General features: G+C 36.9%; 1 protein-coding gene across 1 annotated transcript in view; it reads right to left on the reverse strand.

Moving 5' to 3' along the window:
* Positions 1-19,005, reverse strand: part of LOC145680347 (uncharacterized) — a 116,207-nt gene extending 97,202 nt beyond the window's left edge. The window contains exon 1 of the mRNA XM_081750744.1: positions 18,872-19,005. Coding sequence (XP_081606870.1) covers positions 18,872-18,898 — 27 coding nt within the window. The 5' untranslated portion in view covers positions 18,899-19,005. The remainder of the gene's footprint in view (positions 1-18,871) is intronic.
* Positions 19,006-24,529: the final 5,524 nt, after the last annotated feature.

Below are 24,529 nucleotides of genomic sequence, written 5' to 3' on the forward strand. Positions count from 1 at the left end.
AAAGGCATATATATTATATCTATGGTTATATGAGGCATGGATCTACAGTTTAAAGTGGGATACCGGTAACAACTTCATGAGCTTCCACCGTAAATCGAACCAGAGTCTCCCGCGATCAAGGCGTATGTGTTAACCATACAGCCACGAGGAAATTCACATAAGCACACACACATGTATATTGTTGAGTTGATTTTGACTTTACCGTCTCTTTCAGCAGCGAGGATATATGAAATGTAGACCTACTGATTAACGTGGAATCCGAACTACATGAGCTCGCGCCGGGAATTGAACCCGAGTCTTCCACGGCAAAGACGCGTACACTAGCCGCGGAGTTCACACACACACAGAGAATCAGAGTCCTCACACACCAAGGGTGAGAGCTGTGCCACTGAGTCACAGCGGCCACGGGGCTAGGTCGAGTCCACTTTACGTTCATAGTTTCTTAGTACATAAATGTTACGATTATGAAATAGATTTTCCTTAATGAGCTGCATAAAAACAAAAGCTTTCGAAATGCATCAAACAATTAGCTCGATTTGAGTGTGAACTTAAAGTTATATCAGAGTGTAAATACGGATACGCACCAAAGCTCGAAAACTTAATACACTATTTCTCCTATATAGTCACCATGTATCAAGCAATCGTTCAGCTTTCATTTGAGAGAATGGAAATCGAAGGCCCCTGAACAACTATGTTACTAATGTGCGGAATGTATTTATCTTACAGTGAACTGCTTTGATGCCAAGTGGCCTAACTCCAAAATTGAAATTTTCCAGGAGTGAAAGTTGAAGTTCAATATCTCATGAACAATCCATATTTCTTTTATGTTGGGAACCAAAACCATAACTACTGTATGTAGTTCATTGTTTTATAACTTAGTGTTTACAAAAATCCTTTTAAAAAATACCTATTCATAGAAGTGAATGGTACTTATCTGTACTAGTTCTTGGCATCCAAGCAGTCCATTTATTGTAATACTAGCTTAATATACCCATTCTTCGCATGGGGGCTGTATTTGGAAGTCAACACCTGTGGAAGTATCACCATTCATTTCAGTGACCGCGAAAACTATGGATTTGACACTAGTATCAATCAATATGGGCTCTTTATACATGTCTCGGTATTCCTCACCCGCTGACACCCGGCCCGCATACAGTAGTAGCTGAATTTGCAAGTCATCGCTGATGGAAGTGTCACCATTGATCTCAGCGACCGTGAAAACTATGGATTTGACACTAATGTCGATTAATTTGGATTACTTTTACTACATGTCTCGCTAAACGCCCCCCTGAGACCCCCTGGTTCCAATTTTGACAAAAACGCTTCTCCTTAGACTGGGACCTGGACCAAGGTATCCGTGACCAAATTGGTAACTCTCGGTCAACTTGTCTGGTCCCCAGGTCGGTCCCAGTAAACGCCCCCCCCCCGAGACCCCCCTGGTTCGAAATAAAAAAAAAAGCTTCGTCTTGATCTGGGGCCTGGACTAGGGTACCCGTGACCAAATTTTGGGAACTCTCGGTCCACTCGTCTGGTCCCTAGGTCGCACACAGACAGACAGACAAACACACAAACAAACTCTTTATTTTATTTATATTAGATAAGATATACTATGTAAAATAGTCTCGTATCATAATATGTGATTTACAACAAATGTTACATTATATATTATCCGTAGCTCGTGATATGCTGCAACATATTAAAGCCTCAGAATAGTTGGGCAAGCGAATAATCCAGAAGTTACGTAACCCTATTGCGTTCATGGGAACGAAAACACAATAATTATAACTATGCTAAATTACTATAGACTACCAACTGCTCATTCAGAGAATTTATGAAGTTCACTTTATCGCAATAGTTTTATACAAACTAGATTTAGACTACGGATAATAGTTTTATACAAACTAGATAATCAATTATTATTATTATTATTATCATTATATTTGCAGTACAACCAAATACAACTACATTAACTATTAGTTCTAATTAACTGAATTGAGCTGAAAATTAAATCTTGATGTTTAAAGATTAACTATTAATTTTATGCGTTCTGTACCTTTCTGAAGGAATAAAAGCTGGAATTGGTTTCAAGGCTGTTTCTGAGTGAATACTTTCTTCAAAATAATATTAAAAATTATAGAAAGGTTTTCGAGACATTCGAGTCGAGTCGAGATTTTTAAGAGCCGTCTCGACTCGAAAATTCGAGTCGAGAAATACGTTTGTCTCGACTCGTCTCGAATTTTACAAAGTGTGTCTCGACTCGAATCTCGACTCGAATTCGAGTCGAGTCGAGTCGAGATTCGACACATGTCTCGACTCGAGCGCATCCCTATCCAAAACTTTTAGAACAAAGAAAAGCGATTTTTTGAAAGCTAAAATTTAGGAACTTGAAGATAATAGTAAAACTATATACATTCGGGACTTGTATAAAGGGATCAATGAATTTAAGAAAGGCTATCAACCTCGTGCTTATATTAAAGAACACTGATGGAACAGTTGTCACTGATACAGATAGCATTTTAAATAGATGGAAAGATTTCTTTGACGATTTGCTTAAGACGCAGCCAAAAACTAAAGTTCGTGGAGAAAGGGAGATGCATGCCGCAGAACCGTATATTCCAGAACCCAACCGAATAGAAGTAGAAATCGCTATAAAGAAATTAAAGAAACACAAATCTCCGGGTGTAAACGAAATTCCGGCTGAGTTAATGTTAGCTGGAGGCGAAAAAAATTGTTGAACAAAATACACAAACTCATTCTCCTTACTACAACAAGGAAGAATTGCCATAAGAGTGGAAAAAATCAATCATTGTTCCAATCCACAAGAAAGGCGAAAAAACTGACTGTAATAATTATCGAAGCATTTCTCTTCTGTCAACATCTTATAAAATCCTTTCAAATATTCTATTAGCAAAATTGACCTCATACACATATGAAATTATTGGAGATTATCAGTGTGGATTTAGACGAAATCGATCAACTATCGACCAAATATTTACCATTCGCCAAATACTCGAAAAGAAGTGGGAATACACTAGCCCGGTACATCAACTATTTATTGATTTTAGAAAGGCGTACGACTTGGTTAGGAGGGAAATATTGTACAACGTTCTTACAGAATTTGGAATACAGAAAAAGCTAACTAGATTAATTAAGGCATGTTTAAATGAATCCCAAAGTAAAGTCCGTATAGGAAATTTTTTGTCCACGAGCTTTCACGTCGAGAATGGCCCGAAACAAGGAGATGCGTTGTCGCCATTATTATTCAACTTTGTCCTGAATACGCTATAAGGAAAATCAAAGATAGAAACCAGGGCCTAGAGCTGAACGCTGTTCACCAGGTTATGCGTATGCTGATGATATAAATTTAATAGGGGATGATGGGAGTACAATAGAAAGAAATGCAAAGGTCTTATTAAACGCTTGCAGGGACAAGGGTTTAGAAGTAAATGCAGAGAAAACTAAATACAAGGAAGTGCGTCGGGACCGTAACACGGCAAATTATGAATGCGTTAAAATATTAAATAATACTTTTGATAAAGTGGATACTTTTAAATATCTAGGATCAATATTAACAGACGAAAATCATATTCACGAAGAAATTAAATGTCGACTAAAAACAGGGAATTAGTGTTATTATTCAGTTCAAAATCTCTTGTCGTCGCGAATTCTGTCGAGAAATATGAGGCTTAAAATATATAAAACAATAATCATACCTGTTGTTCTGTATGGTTTCGAAACATTGTCGCTTAATCTGAGGGAAGAACATAGACTGAAAGTATTTGAGAAGAAGATCCTCAGACGAATATTCGGACTCAAGAGGAACGGGAATGGGGAATGGCGGAAACTTCATAACGAGGAACTACAAAATTATACAGCTTACCAAACATTGTTAGGATCATCAAGTCTACGAGGCAGGACTAGGATGGAAGAAAATAGGAACGCTTTCAAAGTGTTAGCGGTAAGATCAATCGGAAAACGACCATTAGGAAGACCTAGGCGCAGATGGGAAGACAATATTAAGATGGATCTCGCAAAAATAGGCATACAAAGTAGAAACTGGATCCAGTTGGCTAAGGATAGAAGTCAGTGGAGAGCTTTTGTGAACGTGGCATTGAACTTCCGGGTTCCATAGGCTATAGAGTTAGTTAGCTTACGAAGCATGAGCAGATGCCTAGGCTGATACTACAAATAGATTAAATGCGCATTTACTGAAAGGATGGGTTCTACCGACACTGGATAGTCTATATACTCTTCGTGTGCTAGGGCCTAGGGGAGAGGAGGAGATAAGATTTCATATCAGGTTACGTCACGAACAGTCGCACGCCTTCATTTTCATTAACAATGGAAAAGCCAAGAGAAACAAATTTCATCTCACTTTCCTTTGTGGCAGTCGGACACAAATCATACCACTTATCTGCAAAAAAGCACTTTTCAAATCGGATTATTGGGAGAACCTCCAGTTCCAATGTTAGGGGGGAAATGTGTCCCCACTTCCCCGGAATTTGTGCTCGTATCTACAGCTGAGACAACTTTCCAACATGAGGAGAGGGGCATATCCTCCTCTGGAATTTATTGCAATTTGTGCCCAAGTAGCGGAAGTGGAATTAATACATATTGACAAGACTACTAAACGCACTACAGCACAAAGTTGAGTTTGAAATAGTACAGAATACAATTCTTTTTAAAAAATGGAAAAACCAAGGAAAACCAATTTCATCTTACATTCCTTTGTGGCAGTCGGACACAAATCATTACACTTACCCCAAAAAGCACTTTTTAAGTCAGATTATTGGGGGGACAGTCCCCCCAGGTCCAAGATTGGGGGGGACATGTCACCCTCGTCCCCCCTGGGATTTGCGCCAGTGGACATAAATCAGTATAATCTGAAATTATTGAAACATCTTGTATGCACAATGTAGTTATAATGTATAATAGCACATAACATACCCATATAAAATCATTTAATTTAATTTAATTTAATTTAATGTATTTAGGTATTATTTACATAATATTAAACTTGTTTTCTTATTTTCAAGTATAGAAATTAAGATGGTGAAAGAAAGCACTTGATTTCCAATAGATTCGTAGGGTGGACAAGAGACTTTTGAGCAAGTCACTTTACAGTAGAAGGTAAATGCTCTTTCTTGCACCTCCTATTATGGCACACATATTCACAGTTTTATTTTTCAAGATCAGAAAATCCTTATGTTGATAAGAATTTTGGATTGTTTCACCCACCAAAACGTTATGACCATATACCCAATATCTGGTATCTCCACATTTAGCGTACGCGCCTATGGCGTGGTAGACCCGGGTTCGATTCCCGGCGGGAGCTCATGTGGTTCGGATTCCACGTTAATCAGTAGGTCCACGTCTCATATAGCCTCGCTGCTGAAAGGGACGTTAAACTCAAAATCAACTAAACTCTCCACATTTGGATCGCAAGGCATCAGCAATGCGTTTTCCATAGAAGAAATGAGGCCTTGGTAGCTAGTTGGAGGTATGGCGAACCGCATTTGCATACACAAGTCACTTAACTCCTTGATTAATTCTTGAAAATTCGTGTAAGGATTCGAGGAGTTCGCAGTTCAATAACACCCCAAAAGTGATCAATTATGTTAACCCTTTGGGGATCCTATGGTACAATTTGTACCATACGGGGTGGTTCATGGTACATTGCGTTATAACTCACCTATTTGAGCTTTTTCGTCCGTTTTTTTTTTCAAGTCCAGAGGCATTGCAGAAGACATTACGGATGGTTTCACACCTTCCTGTGTCGAGACATAGGAGGTGATGACGTCATAAGTCTAAAATTTAAATTTTCGTGTAATACTTTTTTTTTGGGGGGGGTTATGTAAAGTATTTTTGGTGGGCTTATTTTTGCACGTAGAAGATTGAAATTTTGCACAAACATGCAGTCCACCGAGTAGTATTTACCAGATTTTTTCTTCAGATTTCAAACAGGGGGGATCCAGAGGGTCAAAAAGTTGAAAAAAGGGATATTTTTACCCAAAAATCCAGTTTTTCCTCATTTTCCCACCTTAGATACATGATGGAGACAAGTGAATGGTACCGTCTGAAAGGCAGTTCTATTCTGAAGAGAATGATGTGCGACACATGACCCTAGGGTAATTAGGGATGTATCAGGGAATGTTTAAAAATTTCCCTCTGTATACGGGAATATGGGACATTGTCGGTATATATATTTTTTTTGGCGGGCTTACTTTTGCACCTGGAAAATTGGAATTGTGCATAAACATTCAGCCCACCGAGTAGTATTTACCAGATTTTTTTCAGATCTCTGCGTTAAAACAGGGGGAATCCAGGGGGGCGAAAAGTTGAAAAAAGGATATTTAGACCCAAAAAATCCCGTTTTTCCTCATTATCCCGCCTTAGATACATGATGGAGACACGTGAGTCATACCGCCTGAAAGGTAGTTCTATTCTGAAGAGAATGATGGGCGAAACATGTCCCTAGGGTAATTAGGGATGTCTCAGGAAATTTTCTACCTGAGATCATGATGTTTTACGGTAATATGGGGCATGGTGGGAATTCCTGATAAAATTTCTCCCGCCCTTGGTATTCAAGATAGAAACTTGAAATTTGGCACACACATTCAGTATACCAAGTACTATTTATCAGATTTTTTTAGATGGCTACGTTCACACAGGGACGCTCCAGAGGGGCCCAAAGTGCGAGAAAAAAATTTCCCTCCGAAGTTTTCCCTTTGACATCATTTTTCCCGCTCCTGGTATATGGTATGAGCATGCAAGTGGTATCATTTGAAAGTCAGCTCCATTCTGAAGAGAATGAAGTATGAGCCATGATCCTAGGATAATTAGTGACGATGCAGTAGCTGCTTGACTGAAAGTCTAAAAAATAGCCCTAAAACCCCGGAACTCTTAAGGGTTAAGATCGGATGAGCTGGGAGGCTGAAATTTATCACTATACTCTCGAAATATTACAAGAGAACATTGGTCTTGTGACAAGGAGCGTTTTCCTGCTGAAAGATGTTATTGTCAACTGGAGACATCTCCGTCGTGAATGGGTGCACATGAGCAGTAATAACCTGTCTATAGCTGGGAGCCGTTATTGTGGCCCCCTTCATACTCTACTGAGCCTATTGGGGGCGCGGTGGCTCAGTGGTAGAGCGTTCACCTCTGGTGCTTGGGGTCCCTGGTTCGATCCCAGCTCGTGCCTGTGGACTTTGTGGTGGACAAACACCGTGTTCGTGGGTTTTCTCGGGTTCTCCCGTTTCCTCCCACTTTCTTCATTCCACCATTTCATTCATTTCTCATCATCACCGTCTCCTTTAGCCTAACTGGCATAATCGTGGGACGTAAAGCTAAAGATTTCGTTTCATTTTCCACTGAGCCTATTGTTGGTAATGTAAAGATTTCTCAAATCATAAGCCAATACCAGCGTTGAGTACGTGACGAGACAAAAAATAAAACTTTTTGTCTCGTATCGTAAAACTCTGTAGAAGTCTCGTCTCACCTCGATACTCGGAAAACTTTCATCGTATTGTATTGTAACTTTATGTACAAAATTTTATGTCCTGATTTTTTCCTTAATTTCATCTAGGAGTCATGTTCCTTCTGAGTTACAAGAAGTCCATGAAGGATGTGATAAAACAATATTTAAACCACGTTTCGTATTGGAGCAGATTGTGTAATGACTTGTGCATTATTAAACGTTGATAAATGCTTTTCATTATTTTCGTAAATCACTTTATCAATTTAAAGTTTTTACGCTATGTCGCTAAAACAGTGTTCATGATTAAGGATTTGGGTGAACTAGTGTTGCCCATTAGATTCAAGAAATCTCTCTCCTCGTCTCGGAAACAAGACGAAAATTGCCGTGTTTGTCGTTTTGTCTCAATTTTGAAAATGCACTTTTTAATCTCGTAGGCAACGTTAGTAACCATCAGCCTATCGTCGTCCGTTAGCGCAATTCTCGAGCAGCTGTTCCCCTGGACGACAACGGATTCTGGCCTGACCATCGATGCAATATTGGACCATGAAGGCAGTATTGGACCATGCAATGTTGTGTCATTGCTTGGCGGCCCAATGACGATGGGCACGTGTCTATTCCTGTTCTAATCGATGATTTCATGGGGTTAACAATGATATACGTGTGAGAAATCGGCTCGGAAGCCGATATTTTACAGTGTAAGTCGAACCGTATTCTCAGACACACTTTGTCCATTGTTAAAATCTGCTGTTAGTTGAACCACCGTTTGTACCCTAGCCTGTACCCACCTGGACAGTCTACGACGTGCGACATTTTTATTGGAGTTTGCCAGCCCCACGCCTTTTCTTTTGGTATTCAGTCTGGAAGACGCTATCTATGGTTGCTCGAGAACACCCGACAAATCACACAGCTTCCGTGATGCTCCTTGTCAGACATTTGACCATCACAATTTGGCCCCTATCGAACTCTGATATACCGCCGGCCTTCCTGATTCTGCACACAAGCACCACCTTACTGGTCAAATTATATTCCCGTCGCTTCTGGAACGGTTCTGCTGTGCCCCGTACCTTTTACGTCAGCCCAGCAACTTTCTTCAAAAAATAGCAGGTGCTCATAATGATTTGCCTGGTCAATATATATAAATTAGCAAAAAATCATAAACTTCAATTATAGCCATCAGTTAAGCTAGCAATGTATTTTGCCTCAACTTCAATTATAGCCATCAGTTAAGCTAGCAATGTATTTTGCCTCATTCAGAATGTTAATGTCTGTTAATACGAAGTACTCAAATGTATTGTGAATGCAAATTTGTGCATATTCAACTAACTAGTCTGGTTGACGTTATGTTATTTTATTTCAAATAGTCTTCATCAGGTGTTAGGCGCGAGGGGAGGGATAATAGGGTTCGTGCTTTGAGCGTTTATTAAACTTCTTTAATATTTACAGCAAATGAAGAAGGTTTATAATATAAAAGAAAAATATTTTACGCGCGCGCGTGTGTACACATACATTTTAAAACATGTCAACACGTTGAAGTAATTAAAAAAACTGATAATAATAATAATCTACTTTAGTATTTTTATTTGCCTAATTGGATCACACAGTTTCGAATTTATTAGTACACTATTGGTCAACAGTGTCTGAGATTGTTTGATTCTTGTTAAATCATTTAAACCCATACGCAAAGTCAAACATCCGGATTATTGATAACACTGCATCAATATACAGTGTCATCACAATTTGCAGCGTTTCGATAAGATTTATTCAATTTGAAAGAAAATTTTGTTAGAACGTTGTTCTATTTCGATGCACGTGTTTCGTACAATGACTTCACACAAGATGCAGTTGTCGCAGGCTTGCTTAGATACAAACTGCATTAAACTGTTTTGAACATGCACTAATAGAAAACTTACACAAGGCGGCCACGGTGGCTCAATGGTAGAGCGTTCACCTCTGGTTCCCGGGTTCAAACCCTGCTCCCGCCAAGTGAACTTTGTGGTGGACAAACACCGTGTGCGTGGGTTTCCTCGGGGTTCTCCCGTTTCCTCCCACTTTCTTCATTCCACCATTTCATTCATTTCTCATCATCACCGTCTCCTTAAACTACCCGGCGTGAGCGTGGGACGTAAAACTCAAAGATTTCATTTCATTTCAAAACTTACACAAGCAAACGTTCGAATGGAACAGAAAAATCTTTTTTCTTCTTTCATTGTATTCAAAATAGGTATGTCAAAATAAGTGTTCATGTAAATTTTTACAACTCGATGCATTTGTTTGGCAGAAAAATGTATTAAAAATTTCCGCCTTTAAGGAAAATATATTAAGATGTTTCTCCTCTGGAAAAATCGTAGACGTACAATGTTACTTCGACTTCGACAGACTTAACTCAAAGACCAAGTGGTCTAGTGGCAATCGTATGGATCTGTGGTGCAAGTGATCCTTGGTTTGATTCTGAGTGCGCAAGCACATAACTTTTACTTTAACAATATTAATAATTCGCTATCTTTAATCGTTCGCCTCCTTTACTCTAAAGGCCATAACCGTGGGACTAAAAATTTAATTTCAAATTAAGAACAAATTAAATAAGAAATACGAATTATACTTGATTTGAATATGATTTTCATTCATAATTACTAACTCTATGGCCTATGGAACCCGGAGGTTCAATGCCGCGTTCACAAAAGCTCTCCATTGAGTTCTGTCCTTAGACAACTGAATCCCATTTCTACTTTGTGATCCTGTTTCTACGAGATCCATCTTAATATTGTACTCCCATCTACGTCTAGGTCTTCCTAATGGTCTTTTTTCCGATTGGATTTCTGGTTAAAACTTTGAAATCATTCGTACTTTCTTCCATTCTGATTACATGACGTGCCCACCTGAGCCTCCTAGACTTGATTACCCCAACAACAATTATAACTAATTTGATTACCCTAAACGGTATAAATTATGCAGTTCCTCTTTATGAAGTTTTCGTCATTCTGCATTTCCGTTCCTCTTGAGTTCGAATATTCGTCTCAAGATTTTATTCTCAAATACTTTCCGTCTACGTTCTTCCCTCAGAGTGAGCGAACATGTTTCGGAACCATATACGTAGCACAACAGGCATCAGTATCGTTTTATACATTTTAAGCTTCAAATTCTTTGACAGATTTCGCGACGACAAAAGATCTTGAACTGAATAATAGCACAAATTCCCTGGTTTCAGTCGACATTTAATTTCTTCGTAGATATGGTTTTAGTCTGTTAATATTGATCCAAGATATTTAAAAGTAGAGACAGTTACACACCGTTACAAGACTTTCCTTATGGTATGAAGGGCCAACCATAGGTACTGATGTTATTAATTATCTGAACAAAGTTCATTTTAGAGGCAAGTCCCTGCTCTATTGACAAAGTGCTAAATGATTTAATTTCCCTCAAGAAACTAATGCTAATACCACTAGTGAAAAGTGCCCTCGTTTGGATTGATGTTTAATTGTACTTTTTAAATTAATTGAAAGAGTTGAATCGAATGAAAATATTTCGGGTTCACTCGAGCAGACGGCTCTACCAAAAACAAAATTTATAGATAAAATACGATGTCAAACACTTTTCGTAAAAGAAGAGGAGTGTGAATATAAGTAATTTCAGTCAGTGGATATCATATTGAAATATATTTTAAATGGTAATGAACGTATTCTAAGTGTAACTATTTACTGAAGCGGAAGAGTACAAGGGCGCGAAAAAGGTGGAAATAAACGGCGGGGATATTCTGTTCGTGTTAGCAATGGACGTTTGCGACTCATGTATTGCAATATACGATTGTATTACAAATAATTGTACGATAAAGAGCGTAATATTATCGTGGTTTATGCATTAGCTCTTCATTTAGTGCATGCTGTGCAAGAAGAAACCGGAAAATGCAATAGATATGTGAAAATTTGGTAGAGCCGTCTGCTCGAGTAATGCCAATATTTCAAAACACATTTGTGCATGAGGTCAGAAGAAAAATAATCTCAAGCTTGGGCTCTTTGAAGCACTGCTTATGCTAATGGTGAAAGTGGCCATGCTTTGATACCTTTCTAATTGTGCTTTCCATGCTAATTTGAGGATTCTGAATCGAATGAAACTATTTTTAAACATATTTGTCCATGTCATCACGAGAAAAATGATCTTAAGTCGAGCTCTTTGATCTTAAATTGCTTCTGATTTAACGATAATTTACTAAACTCTCTCTTACCTGAAACAACAGTCGCTATCAGCATAATGAAATTCTGAGTACATACAAAGTTCAGGAAACACAAATATTGTAACTTCAATTTATTAACTTCATGAAGAAGAAGAAATGAAAGTTGTTTGTTTTGTGACTTGGTCAGATCCAAGAAAGTAACTGAACAGACATTGACTTATAGGTACATTTTGTTTCTTTTTGACAAGATTATCACTCGACACTCGGTCGAAAATGTGTGAAAGCTTTTTCAGGCCAGCTACTCTGACTGAAGTTTTCGCGTTTTTCTCATTCACACCAAGTAAATGCTGGGACGGTACCTAATATATTGGTTCCAGGTCCCTTTCTTCCTTCCCCAATCCTTTCTTCCTTCCCTTTCCTCGGATAGTGTTATTGCCGAGGGATCTCATCTCTCATACATGATGGGCTAACATGGTCATAGATGCTAAAAGCCCAGATATCTAATTCCTAAATTCCTAAATCCTAAGATTATCACTCAAATCATCAGAATAGGTTGTAATTAATTTCTTGATTGCATCACTGCCTGTTCTTGTTATGAGAATTGCTTCAAAAGTTGCACAAATATTTTCCATTTCTGCACATCAAGAATCCATTTGAGATAAGATCGTGTGTACGATCACATCGAAAAATCAATATTTTAAACTGTTCTTCTTCGGTTTCTTTTGGGAATGTTCTAGTATCAAATGAGTTATCTTTCGACTGCGGTGCAGGATTCAACTTCTTACATTTATATGGTCTAAATTTTTCCTTCAAATATCTAACAGAACCAATAGTTCAAACTTGGGGAAATATAATCTGCCCCTTTACTTGTGCTCTCCCATCATGGGACAAGCTTCCGTTACTTCTATAGTTTTTTCTGCTATAGATTCATTATCTCAATTTATGCTCAGAGTTCCATGTGGCTATGAATAGCATACGCACTTTTGGCGTGGAAGGCCCGTTTTCGATTCCCGGCGGAAGCTCATGTGGTTTGGAATTGGATTCCATAGGTCCAGGTGTCAGATAGTCTAGTTGCTGAACAGAACGCTAAACTCAAATTCAATTCAATTCGTGCACACTCCATCTTGTTTCAGAAGGGCTATGAAGAGATTGCCCACCTGTGTTTTTATTAATATTTGTAATAATTTCGTGGGCTTGAAAGTAGCCAAGTAACAATACAAAAGTCACGGAACTAAACTTCATTCTTGCCCCCAAAGTTGTTTAAAATCTTGCTAAAACCATATATAAAACTTACGAAATATTAAAAGAAAAAGTATTTTTTATCACCCCACCAGAATGTACGGGTCCACACCTTTGTCAGGATTGTTACACTCTCTCTTTTATGAGTGGTCCTGATGGAACGTTGGCTACACATTCAAATACAACATAAATTGTATATTATGTAGTCGCTCCTTGTCGGTCTGAGAGCTCAGATAATGTACTTATAAATGACGTGATTGGGAATGACAGAACCGACAAGTTGCGCCCAGGATTTGCAAACATAGAACTTAATAAAATGCGAGGTACGGGATCTGACCTGGGTTCCATTTAAATAAAATCTGACAAGTATAAAAGAAACAGACTGTGATGTAAAAGGGGGTGATAAAGGGGTAAGAAGGGAGTAACTTTCAGGAGAGGTTAATCTACTCGCACTTACTTGCTGGTCTGATCGTTGTCCTCTCGACGATTCCTCCAACGGGACGACGTCCGTCCATCCCTCTGTTTGGCTGGCTGGTCGTTCAAGTAACCAAGGTTAAGAGTCGGTGAAACCTGGTCTGAGAAACCAACTTTACGAAGACCGCAATTTTAGTTAAACTTAAAACTTCTTCTCAAAAAGCAATTCATCGTCGTAGATGGCTATCTGGCGTTAGCCGAAACAAAAGTGCTCTATAGAACAGAGCAAGGCTATGTCAATCGTGAATTCCAAAATGAAGCTCGCGGTTTAGGCCTACATTCTAACTCGTCTCTCGCTCCATCTCGACTGTCCCTTCCAAAAGTCTTTCAATCGATTTTGTATGGCGTTCCTTCCGGGTTCATATCCTCGGTTATTCACTCTGATTAGCGTCTCGATGAAAAAGTGCATGCTTGTAGATTAACCAAGGTAAGGTAATGATAGGAATGCGGACGGGGAAGCAATCTGTTATTTTATTAATTGAGAAATTACAAACGTAAGAAGTAAATGACAGACAGCAAAGGCAAATGAACTTAGAAAAAAAAAAGTCGAAAGGTAATTTAACTTAAAATGAATGGTAATTTTTTTAACTGTAATGTTCTTTTAAAATAAAATGTCCCATTGTTCAAAATAAGATACTTTGCCATGTGTCCAAATACACATATCTTCACAATATTATATCAATTTTGAAGCACATTTGGCGGGTTTCTAAGTATACAAATGATTATCCTCGAGTGCTTGAACCCAACTTCAATAAATTTAGCTGTGGAGTTAACAGCTGATAGCGCAGTAATTCAATAACGTGTTGAGACCATGTGAGTATTTTAGTTATAAATATAACTAATTTAATTATTATAATATAGTCATCAGGGTTGAAAAAAACATGTTTTTTTATCCTACAGGCACTAATCCTACTGAAGATTTCATAAACTAAACTATTGATGTGTATGTAGTGAAGAAACCAAAGCTAATATGCTTGATTTAGAATCAGAAGTGTGAGAAAGAATGATAACTTTTTGTTAAGATATTCCTATGTATGTTTGTTTTAGGACAAAAATATTTGAGTTAATTTATATCTTTTTAAAAACTTCTACATTAGTAACAAACAGTAACTACTGAATATAGGAAATAATAACAAAAATAGCTACTGTAAATAGAAGTTAAAGTTTAGTCTAAAATATTTTTGCCAGTCTTTACTTAATGTTTTAGATAAAATTCAACGATAGCTTTTTAAAATTATAATCTCACATTGAATATTTATCAGCAATTAGTCTCAATATTAGGTAAGATGTGAATGGAATTGTAAAATACGCTGCTTTCTTGCAAAAATACAGAAAAACAACTCCCCCCCGAGGAGTTGACATTTCCCCCTTCCCCCGGGTGAAAATGTCTGAATTCAACACTGGTGTAGAAGCATAATTCATGTTCGTATACATGATGTTTGCAGCAAAAATGATTTGCATATGGACATGGTACTATAGTGGGGGAGGGGAGAGAATGTCTAATTCAATGAATGTTTTTCTGTGCATATATATTTTTTAAATATTTCCTACATAAAACGAATTCATTACGCAATGGCAGCAATGGCTACCATTTCTTATATTATTGTTACAGGTATGTGGCCTACACATTAGCATCATTTTGTCAGCGTAGGATGGCTGCAAGGGCTGCCAGGACCCCGCAAAGTCAATATTTTCATACTTTTAATGATTTTTTATGTCTGTTCTTTTTCTACGAATTCTGCGGGAATTTCATGAATGTTACCTCATTGGAATTTGTGGTCTATAAGCTTTCCAATGGTGTATAACTCATGACTCTGTGATAATTAGGGGGGTCACCAGAGCCCCGAACGTGAGAGTCTACCATTTTGTTAAAATCCCTGGCGGGCGTCTAGAGTTAAATGTGTTGATATGCCGTAGACATTAATCATTATTAGCTACCCATGTTGCAGATAGAGATGTATCTTAAAAACTGTTTAGTTAAAATGTCATTTGCTCCTTGTAGGCTAATCACTGCTCTTTTCTATGAGTTGTATTGTATTTGTCAGAGCATTTCTTCTAGCTTATGACGTGAGAACTGTCATTATTATGAAAATGATAGTGATCAAAAAATACCCAAGTTTTGAATTTGTGAATTTGGATCTTAGAATAGTGTATTGTGTGTTTAACCTCTGTTATTCTTGGAAATTAAGAAATGTTCAAATACTTCACTTGATTTTCTGTTGTTTAGTTATACGCACACTGATGTGCAGAATTTCGTTCAGTAATCGCTGTTATAATAAGAATATAACTCTGCTTGTAATTTATTCCATGCACAAATCCTGCGGAGGATGGGTTGTTTGTTAGAAAATTAAATTAGCTTCTTCAATCTGATATTTCAGTTGTTTTAAACATGTCCAACCAGCATCGAAAAAAAAAAACACGTTTAAAACAATTTGTTTAAAACGTTTAAAACAAACTGAATAAAACAACAGCCCTCGTTTTACACATGTTTTAAACACTTGTTTTAAACATTTTGTTTTAAACATATCAACCCTGATAGTCATCTGGTAACTCTTGTAGAAAATGAGTCAATTTTATATAAATCTTCACGATTATGATACAAGATAAATCAGCAAGAGCAACACCGTGGCAAACATCAAAATCGAGTTGTGGCAAACGACACAGTGACAAATCACACGTAATCGAGCAAACTCGTCTCAAATATGTCGCGAAATTATAGACTTTAGATATGCATTTCACGCCACTCAGACAATCTATAAGTATATTTGTACAACAGATTTACTTTTCACCACAAAGCCTTTAAAAATAAGTTAAATCCATTTTGAGACAGACTGTACCCATCAGTGCTTCCAACGACAGCAACAGTACTCAATTCTAACCTAACCTAACCTAACTGTGTCGCAGATATTCAGTAAAGTGTGTCATAAGCCCCACAAAATGTTAGAGAGTAGAGGTTTAATTGAGGGGTCTAGTGAGAAAGGGAGCTATGTCACAAATATTAAAAATTATAGTTTTTGCCATTTCTAGTCTTCTACTCCCATGTCATCTATCATGCGAACCAGGGGTAAAAGTGGATCTGTAAAGGTAGGGGGACGGTAGGTAGCAGCATGACGTCACACCGTCCCCCTGCCTATCTTTGCCCATTGTAATTTTTTAGGAACTGAGGGGACGTCGTACTCTTTGGAAGTGGGGGACGACGTCCCCCACGTTCCCCCTCACTTTTACCCTGATGTGAACTACAATCATGTGACATAGCTTCCGCGTTTTGTGCAGCAGATATCCTGAGTTCATGAATACGTCCTCAGCAACATTTTGAGTGAGAGAAGGACTTACCGGTGGTGTCTGGTATGGCACTAGAGGAGGTACCAACAGTTGAACAAAAAAAAAAAATAGTACAGAGCGGTGTTGCAATATCCGGTGCTAGCTTTCATATGACGGAAAAAACTGTTGTAAAATTTGATACAACACTACCACGCATACTTTTCTTCAAATACCTATTTTGATATGGAACTCTTCAAGAAGATACCATTTCGTCGCTCCAAAACAAGAAGAAATCTCGTGGTTGATTATCGACGAGCCACATCAGCCCTGAAGTTAAAAGATCTGATGGCAATAATCCTCATTCTTTTGTAGTTCTTCATGGTATTTATCAAAAACTAACATCCACAGAAACAGTGGCAGTGAATATACTCCAGAAGACATTCTGCCTTCCTGTAGTTCATACGTAAACCTATGAACATGATTTACACTCAGACAAACGTACTTAAATCACGTTAAAACTCTTTGATATACTAGGCCTATATTGATTTTCCCACATGGGTATATTTATACTACAAACATTATACCATATATTTCTCAATAGATGCTATTTACATTGAAATTCATATTTTTCCTTTTGCACAATTTACCTAACAATAAGTTAATAAATAAAAAGTTGACTCTGTATCATACGAACAAATTATTGATTCGTACAAATTATAACACAACACGATGCTTTAAAAAACTCAATTTTTTTCCATTTCTTATCGAAGTGGTATAGCTCCTCTCTCTCACTAGACCCCTCAATTATTACCAGGCTTGCTAATAATACGTAATATACGATAATTTAAGCTTTAATACTAGGTACGATAATGTCCTTGCTATAATACGGTAATTTCAGAACGCACACTTTTTTTTCAGTTTTTGAATGTGCAAATAAATAGTAGGTGTGAATTAAACAATTATAAAACACACACTGAGGTTCCTAACGGTCATTCCCACTAAAATTAATCAATAACGATTTGAAAATTGACAAAATGACAACCCTGCATCCATTCTTTAAATTACACGTACAAAGTGATGGAAATATTCTTGTTCAGAGTAATGCTAATAAGATTTTTTTTTTTTTTTTTTTTTTTAAGTGAGAACAGTGAGCCGATTTGGAGTTCAAACAGAAGTTAACTTGATAAGTTTATTATATTATTGCTATTATTAGTAGAATTACACTCGTTTCTGCAATTATCATATGTATAACGAATATACGATAATTTTTTTTGTAATATACGTTAATTGTAAAAACGAAAATAGATAATTTTGTTCTCTGAGGTTGGCAACTTTGGTTATTATCTAACATAAGAGTGAAAATATCCCTTTTGAGTGTGAAACTGTTATTTTAACTGGGTTCCACCTTTGAAATAAGACAAATAGAAGATACTGTAAGGAGAGCGGTGACTCTCCCCCCCCCCCAAAAAAAAAATGTTTCTGGTAACGCCATTCATAGACAAACTGTGACGAAAACTGGCCTAGAGTCCTTATTCTGAGTTTGACTATTGCTCGATAGTTCTTATCATTATCGAAAGGACCCTATGGACGGAGAGAGAAAACGAAAATAATTAATATCTTTTGAAGTATATTTAAACTGAAAGCTATTGTGGAAAGAGATGAGTGGCGTGGATTTAACTTTCATTCACTGATGACGCTAGAGAAGGATCAAAGAGACGGGTGCCCCTCGACTACCTCCAAAATTCATTGGATTTTAATATAAGTTAAGTAATATAAAACTCATATTTGGTATACAAAAATAGCTGCCCTCTACCCCAAAATTTCAGACCCTCTCCTTGCCACACCAAGAAATGAAAGCTGGCGTCGTCGCTGGTTCCAATCAAAGGACCCGTGGATAAACATGAAGAAAACAAGAGAGTCACTCCAGGAAAATTCATGATGATTTCTTTTTTGTCATTCATTTTATCAATTTACCTGCATTTTACAAAAAAAAAAGAAAGAAAAGAAAAGAAAAGAAAGAAAGAAAAGAAAAAAAGAAAGAAAGAAAAAGATTTTCACAGAAAAATTATTATGTTCCTGGCGTGGTAAGATTAATTCTTTTACTCAATAAAGATTATAATATTTATTCCTTTCAAGCAACCAACGCTATCCTGAAAATTGTGTTAGTTCATAATTGACATGATCAACAAATCGATTAATTTTCATTTTCTAGTTTGAACTCGGAATGGTTCTTAATATCTATAGTAACTTACCAGAATGAGTATCCTTTTCCAAGTCATGATTACAATTGCAGTTAAAAAACACGAAAGTAAACAAAACTGTATTTAAATATTGAGAGAAAGTAACGTGATTTATATCCCACAGTAGTTTTCGATCTACTGGACACACGTTAGTAAAATGAAAAGCTTTTAAGAACGGACAAAAGGCTACGCTTCGTTAGCCATCATATCAAAAGGGATGAAAAAAGGTCCTTTTGCATTGATGAGGTAACACAGTGACTGGGTAAGAGACCAGTGGGAGAGGAAAGCTTTTCGTAAGTGCACCATTGCCATTCAAGATGTGGAAATAACCGTCTGTTCTGGATCTTAAATAGCCTATATGCCGAACCTTGATCACGGACAGTGACCGTAATCTTAGTTTTTTTCAAAGAACAACCATTTAACACATTTCATTGTTGAAACTTCTGAATCCGTTTCACGTGTACAGTCAAGGACATTTCCCCGAATAATGTCTTTTGTTAATCATTGAAAGCGATGATTCTTTACCTAAGCATTTTATTGTAGTACTGCATGTATGAAAGAAATCACGAAAATGTTTAAAGCAAAAGATCTAGGCAATCATGATTCAGCAAAATTAATAAATCTATTGAGAGAAGCACACTAGACACAGATTTCTAAATACGTTCTCATAATATTCAACGAGAAGAACATATACATATATATAAAAGGCTTAATGGCGTATGCAAAGAGGATTTCCAGGCAGTGACGACGCCAGAGGGGGCAAGTGGTTACGCCTACCTACAGATATGTTGTATTGTATTATAGGTAAAGTAATATAAAACTGTCATTTTCGGTATACAAAAAATAAACTGCCCTCCAAGAAATTCTACCCTCCGTTTGCCCCCAAGAAATTAAAACTAGCGTCGTCACTGTTTCCTGCTTATAACCCCCCTCAATCTACAAATTAAGATGCTAGGCTTGTCTCCAAAGAAAAGTTTATGTTTGTCTCCAATCCTTTCGGCAATGAAATATCTAAAAAAAACTGTCATTTTCGGTATACAAAAAATAAACTGCTCTCCAAGAAATTCTACCCTCCGTTTGCCCCCAAGAAATTAAAACTAGCGTCGTCACTGTTTCCTGGTTATAACCCCCCTCAATCTACAAATTAAGATGCTAGGCTTGTCTCCAAAGAAAAGTTTATGTTTGTCTCCAATCCTTTCGGCAATGAAATCTCTAAAACCACAAGTGCTAGAAACGTGCTGCTTTCGCTGATCGATTCCAAATTTTATGTTGATTGTCCAGTTCTAATTGAATATTTAAAAACGTGGCTGTTATTTCTTTATTATATTTTTAGGGGTACACTGGAAGTGTTGAGATTTTAGAAAAGTAAAGCAGCATATCCAATGTTACATATTCCAACACAACATAGTTGTATACAGGGGTTATATATCTCTCAAGCGTTTGTTTGATGGCCAAATGATAATGAAAAACGAAGGATAATCATTTCTCTACGCTAAGATGAAAACTTCTTTGTTTGGAGTGTTTTGCCCAATGAACACTATATATCACTGACATTATAATTAATTGTGTATGTAATGTATTTACTTATTACATACTACATGCAAGAAGAAAGAAAACACTGATCATACATGAATTAGAAACTCCAACCGAAAGTAGGCTCAATCTTGCAAACGGTGCGAGATATTGAAAAAATAATTATAATCGAAAAAATCTCCCCTTTATGGTATCCCTTGCCGATTTTTATCAAGACATCTTTCACTTATATCTCTAAAGAGACGTATGTTGTGAGGAATGAGAAGGATATTCATGCTCATATGTTAATGATGCGCTGTGTAGAGAGTTCAGGTTCAGCTAGTAAAATATGAAAAAAAAAAAAAAAAAGCATTTACCACAAGAATCCTATAACGATATGAACTTAGTTGGTTGAATCGATCAAATTTTGTGTACGTCACTGAAGAGGCTGATTCAGGGATTATAGGGGCTTTTTCCCCTTATAGCTTCAAATTTTCAGAGTATAAAATGGTAATTATGGCAGTTGACCTTATTTTACAAGAACAATATAACGCATGAATGTATTTAGTAGCCTCTTTGAGCAAATTCTATACATTTGCACTTATGCATATTATATAAAAATTAAATATGATTAATTGATTTCTAGTTTAACATTCCATTTCACTTACATATATTCACTCTACAATTTTACAGCGTTAGTTTAGTGAGCTATGGGTTAAGTTAGCTTGCAGTTACTTAAGATTAGCCTAATTTAGCTTATCCTAGCTAACTTTAGCCTAAATTAACTTATTTTCGCTTACTTTAGTATAGTTCAGATTAGATTAGGCTTAGTTAGAGTACTGAACTTAGTTGAGGTAATTTTATTTTGGATAGTTTAGTTTAGCTTACTTAGGTTGGTTAAACTTAGCTCATGTCTGTTGAGTTTACCTTCTTTTAGCTTAATTTAGATCTTTCTTTTTTTTCTTCTTTTTTAGTTTGTCACATCACACGAGTATGCCCTTTAGGGTAAAAGACGCAAGATTATTGAAAGTGAATGATTGTGAAACCTTTTTTGTGCTCTACCATCGAGAATCGAACTCGAAACCACGTGCTTCAAAGCCACACGCGTTAGCCACTAGACAAGCGAGGAGGACTTTATCTTAGCTTTGGTTAACTCAGTTTACGTTAGCACAAGCTTAGGTTAAACGAAGTTATTCTAAAAGATAAACGAAGTTAGTCTAAAAGCTAAACGAAGTTATTCTAAAATAGAGTAGCATAATCTAAACTTGCTTGAGCAAAGCTAAATTTACCTGAATTAAACTATCGAAAGTTGACGTACTCCAGGAGTTCCGGGTGCTGAAAATCAGTGGGGTTGCTCCATACTAGAAATAAAGAGAGGTAAGGTCATTAACGAACACGTTTGCGCCCTACTTGCGCATTGAAGTCACTTTCGTCGCACGTTCATGACACAGCAGTAACACTGTCGTCTCCTTGTTTGCTTGCTGTCGTATAATCTTTTGAACCAGAAGTAAAATTACTACTTTCTTCTGAATTTCATATGTATTTGCTGTTTCTAATTCAGATGTCTACACGATTGATTTTGGGTTTAATGTCCCTTTCAGCAGCGAGACTATATGAGACATATCTATTGATTAACGTGGAATCTGAACTACATGAGCTCCCGCCGGGAATCGAACCCGAGTCTCCCACGCTAAAGGCGCGTGCATTAGGCGTATATCATTGGATTTTATTCTGCCATGGGAATATGTTTTCAAAAATGAAAATAATAATAATAAAAAGTCTCATTAGACAAATTTACACACCACCTTAGAGGTATTGTCCACAATAACATAGCGTGAAGTTTCGAAATGAGTAGACTGAAATACTTCTCGAAAAGTGGTGATTTAAGTAATATATCCTTTTGCAGTTGACTGTACAATGCAAGAATTCATACTTATAACAATGTTTCTATTTCACATGGAGTATTACTGCTTCAAAATAGACAAGTAAAAACTTATTTGTATTCCATATAGAAAAAAGCTGATTTTTAATCTAGAAAATCCAAATACGAAATTTAGCACAATTCTATATTGAACATAAGAATTTCTATACCAAGCTACGTACAAGTTCGTTGCTTAGCCAAGAACAATCTGTATAGCCGAAAATAGACATACCGGTAAATCATGTGTTTTCTTCTTTGGCACGTGCAGCATAGAGAAAAGTATGGTTGTGTACTTTGATAAACATTATCTGGTTACGGACGTTACACAGTCCAGAAAAATCTGCACAACAATACGGCTTTTCTACATAGGATTGCAGTTCTGCCGTTGCAGGAGCAGCACTAGGCAAGGGCGCCCATCAGGGGGGGGGGGCAAGGTGGGGCGCTTGCCCCCCTAAGAGGAGATCGTATTTGGGAATATCGAAAGCCCAATAGAATTTCCACATTAGTTATAGCAAAATTTGGAACTATATTTGAAACTTCGCTTATATTTGCCCACCTTGGAAACCACAACATGGGCGCCCTTGGCACTAGGAAAGCCGCCTTACCCGGAATCTCACACTTTCTTTTCTAAACGTTATGCTTTGATTGACGCTCAAGCTTGCCGAAGTTGCACAAAAGGCTAGCATTAGTCAGCTTCGTCTGTTTTCATTGCTTCACTTCGAATTTGTCATATGACACTCAACAGCTTCTTCTGCTGGGAACAATGATGATCATGTCTCCGCCCATTCTCATGTGATAAAGAAAGGCTACGAAAGGATAGCTTTTATAGTGTTCTTATAGGATCTAAACTTGAAAAGCTACTATTGATTGGCTTGTGTTTATGCGGTGCATTATAAAGTAAGTCATATATCAATAAAATTCAGCGTTTCAATGATTAGGAGCATTATATTGAACTTGACGTACAATTATTAAAGGTTTGAACTTATAGTATTAATGGACTCTATACCCCTGTCCGTTGTATGTTTTGTTTTATTTTCCTTTATTTTTGTTTTTCCCGACTGGAGTTTTGTAGGATATATCTCCACCAATTAAATACCAATATCTCCACCAATTAAATACCAATTAAATACCAATATAAATTAAATACCACCAATAAATTAAACACCGAAAAGGCTTATATGTCTGCAAACCTCTTTCCACGAAGAGTGCTAGTGAGGGACGTAATCCCTCGTACCTTGATACGCTTAGGACAAAGTTGTCTGCGAACCCTGGAAATTCAATGTTTAAAATAATGTTTTTGCAATTTTATGTTGTAGTTATGTAATATGGTAATCATATACTTCTCTATTCTCTTTATATAAATGTACGCAACTACAGTATAATGAAAGTATTATACAAAAACCCCAGCTACGATAATATTTTAATAAATTTTCGCCTGTTATCCTGATAAAGAAAATAAAGTTAACATTAAAAGGGAAACATATGAATTTAAATACGAATTTCCATTCCAAATTCGTTCTCCTATAAACTACGAATGCATTGAATAAAAACATCACATATTAATTGAGGTTACCGTGATGAAGATGTTGCTACAAAAAACAATACCTAGAAACCGACATGGAAAGTTTACCTCATGCACATTCTTTTTATTATTGTATAATACATAAGAAGCAAATTAAAGCAAAAGAAATTACTACAAAAGCAGTATTTAAAGTGGCAGTGCCAAATACACATGTACTGTGTTCAGATATATTTTCATACATTTGGTAAAAAACATAAAACCATGGCTGGCATAAGCAGAGGTTGGACTGGACCTACGAATTTCTTGAGTCCAACCGCGAATGACAAAATTATGCCTCCAATGTTCTCCTCCTCCCCCCTTTGGACATTAGTTCATATTCCATATCTGATTAAATACCACATAATTGAATCTGTAAGTAAGGAGCAACTTAATTCAGTTATAAATCAAATTTCTGTACGTTTGAGATAAGCTCTCTCAGTTGCCTATAAATGAATTTAACTTTGATCAAGATGCTTTGTCGTTCTCTTCAATCGGCTGATGATGACCTCCTAAGGAAGGAAACTACAGTTCAAAGCAGATTTCAAGCCGTGATTCGAACTTGAAATTCCTTGATTACGTAGAAAACAACAACTTAACAATCTTAATCGTATCTTTTCTCTTTCAAGCAGATATCCAGAGTTTATGTAAATTCTCTTCCTTTGGAAATTAATGGACA

Source organism: Thermobia domestica, chromosome 1 (genome assembly GCF_964235325.1).
Source record: "Thermobia domestica chromosome 1, izTheDome1.hap1.1, whole genome shotgun sequence".
Lineage (NCBI taxonomy): Eukaryota > Metazoa > Arthropoda > Insecta > Zygentoma > Lepismatidae > Thermobia > Thermobia domestica.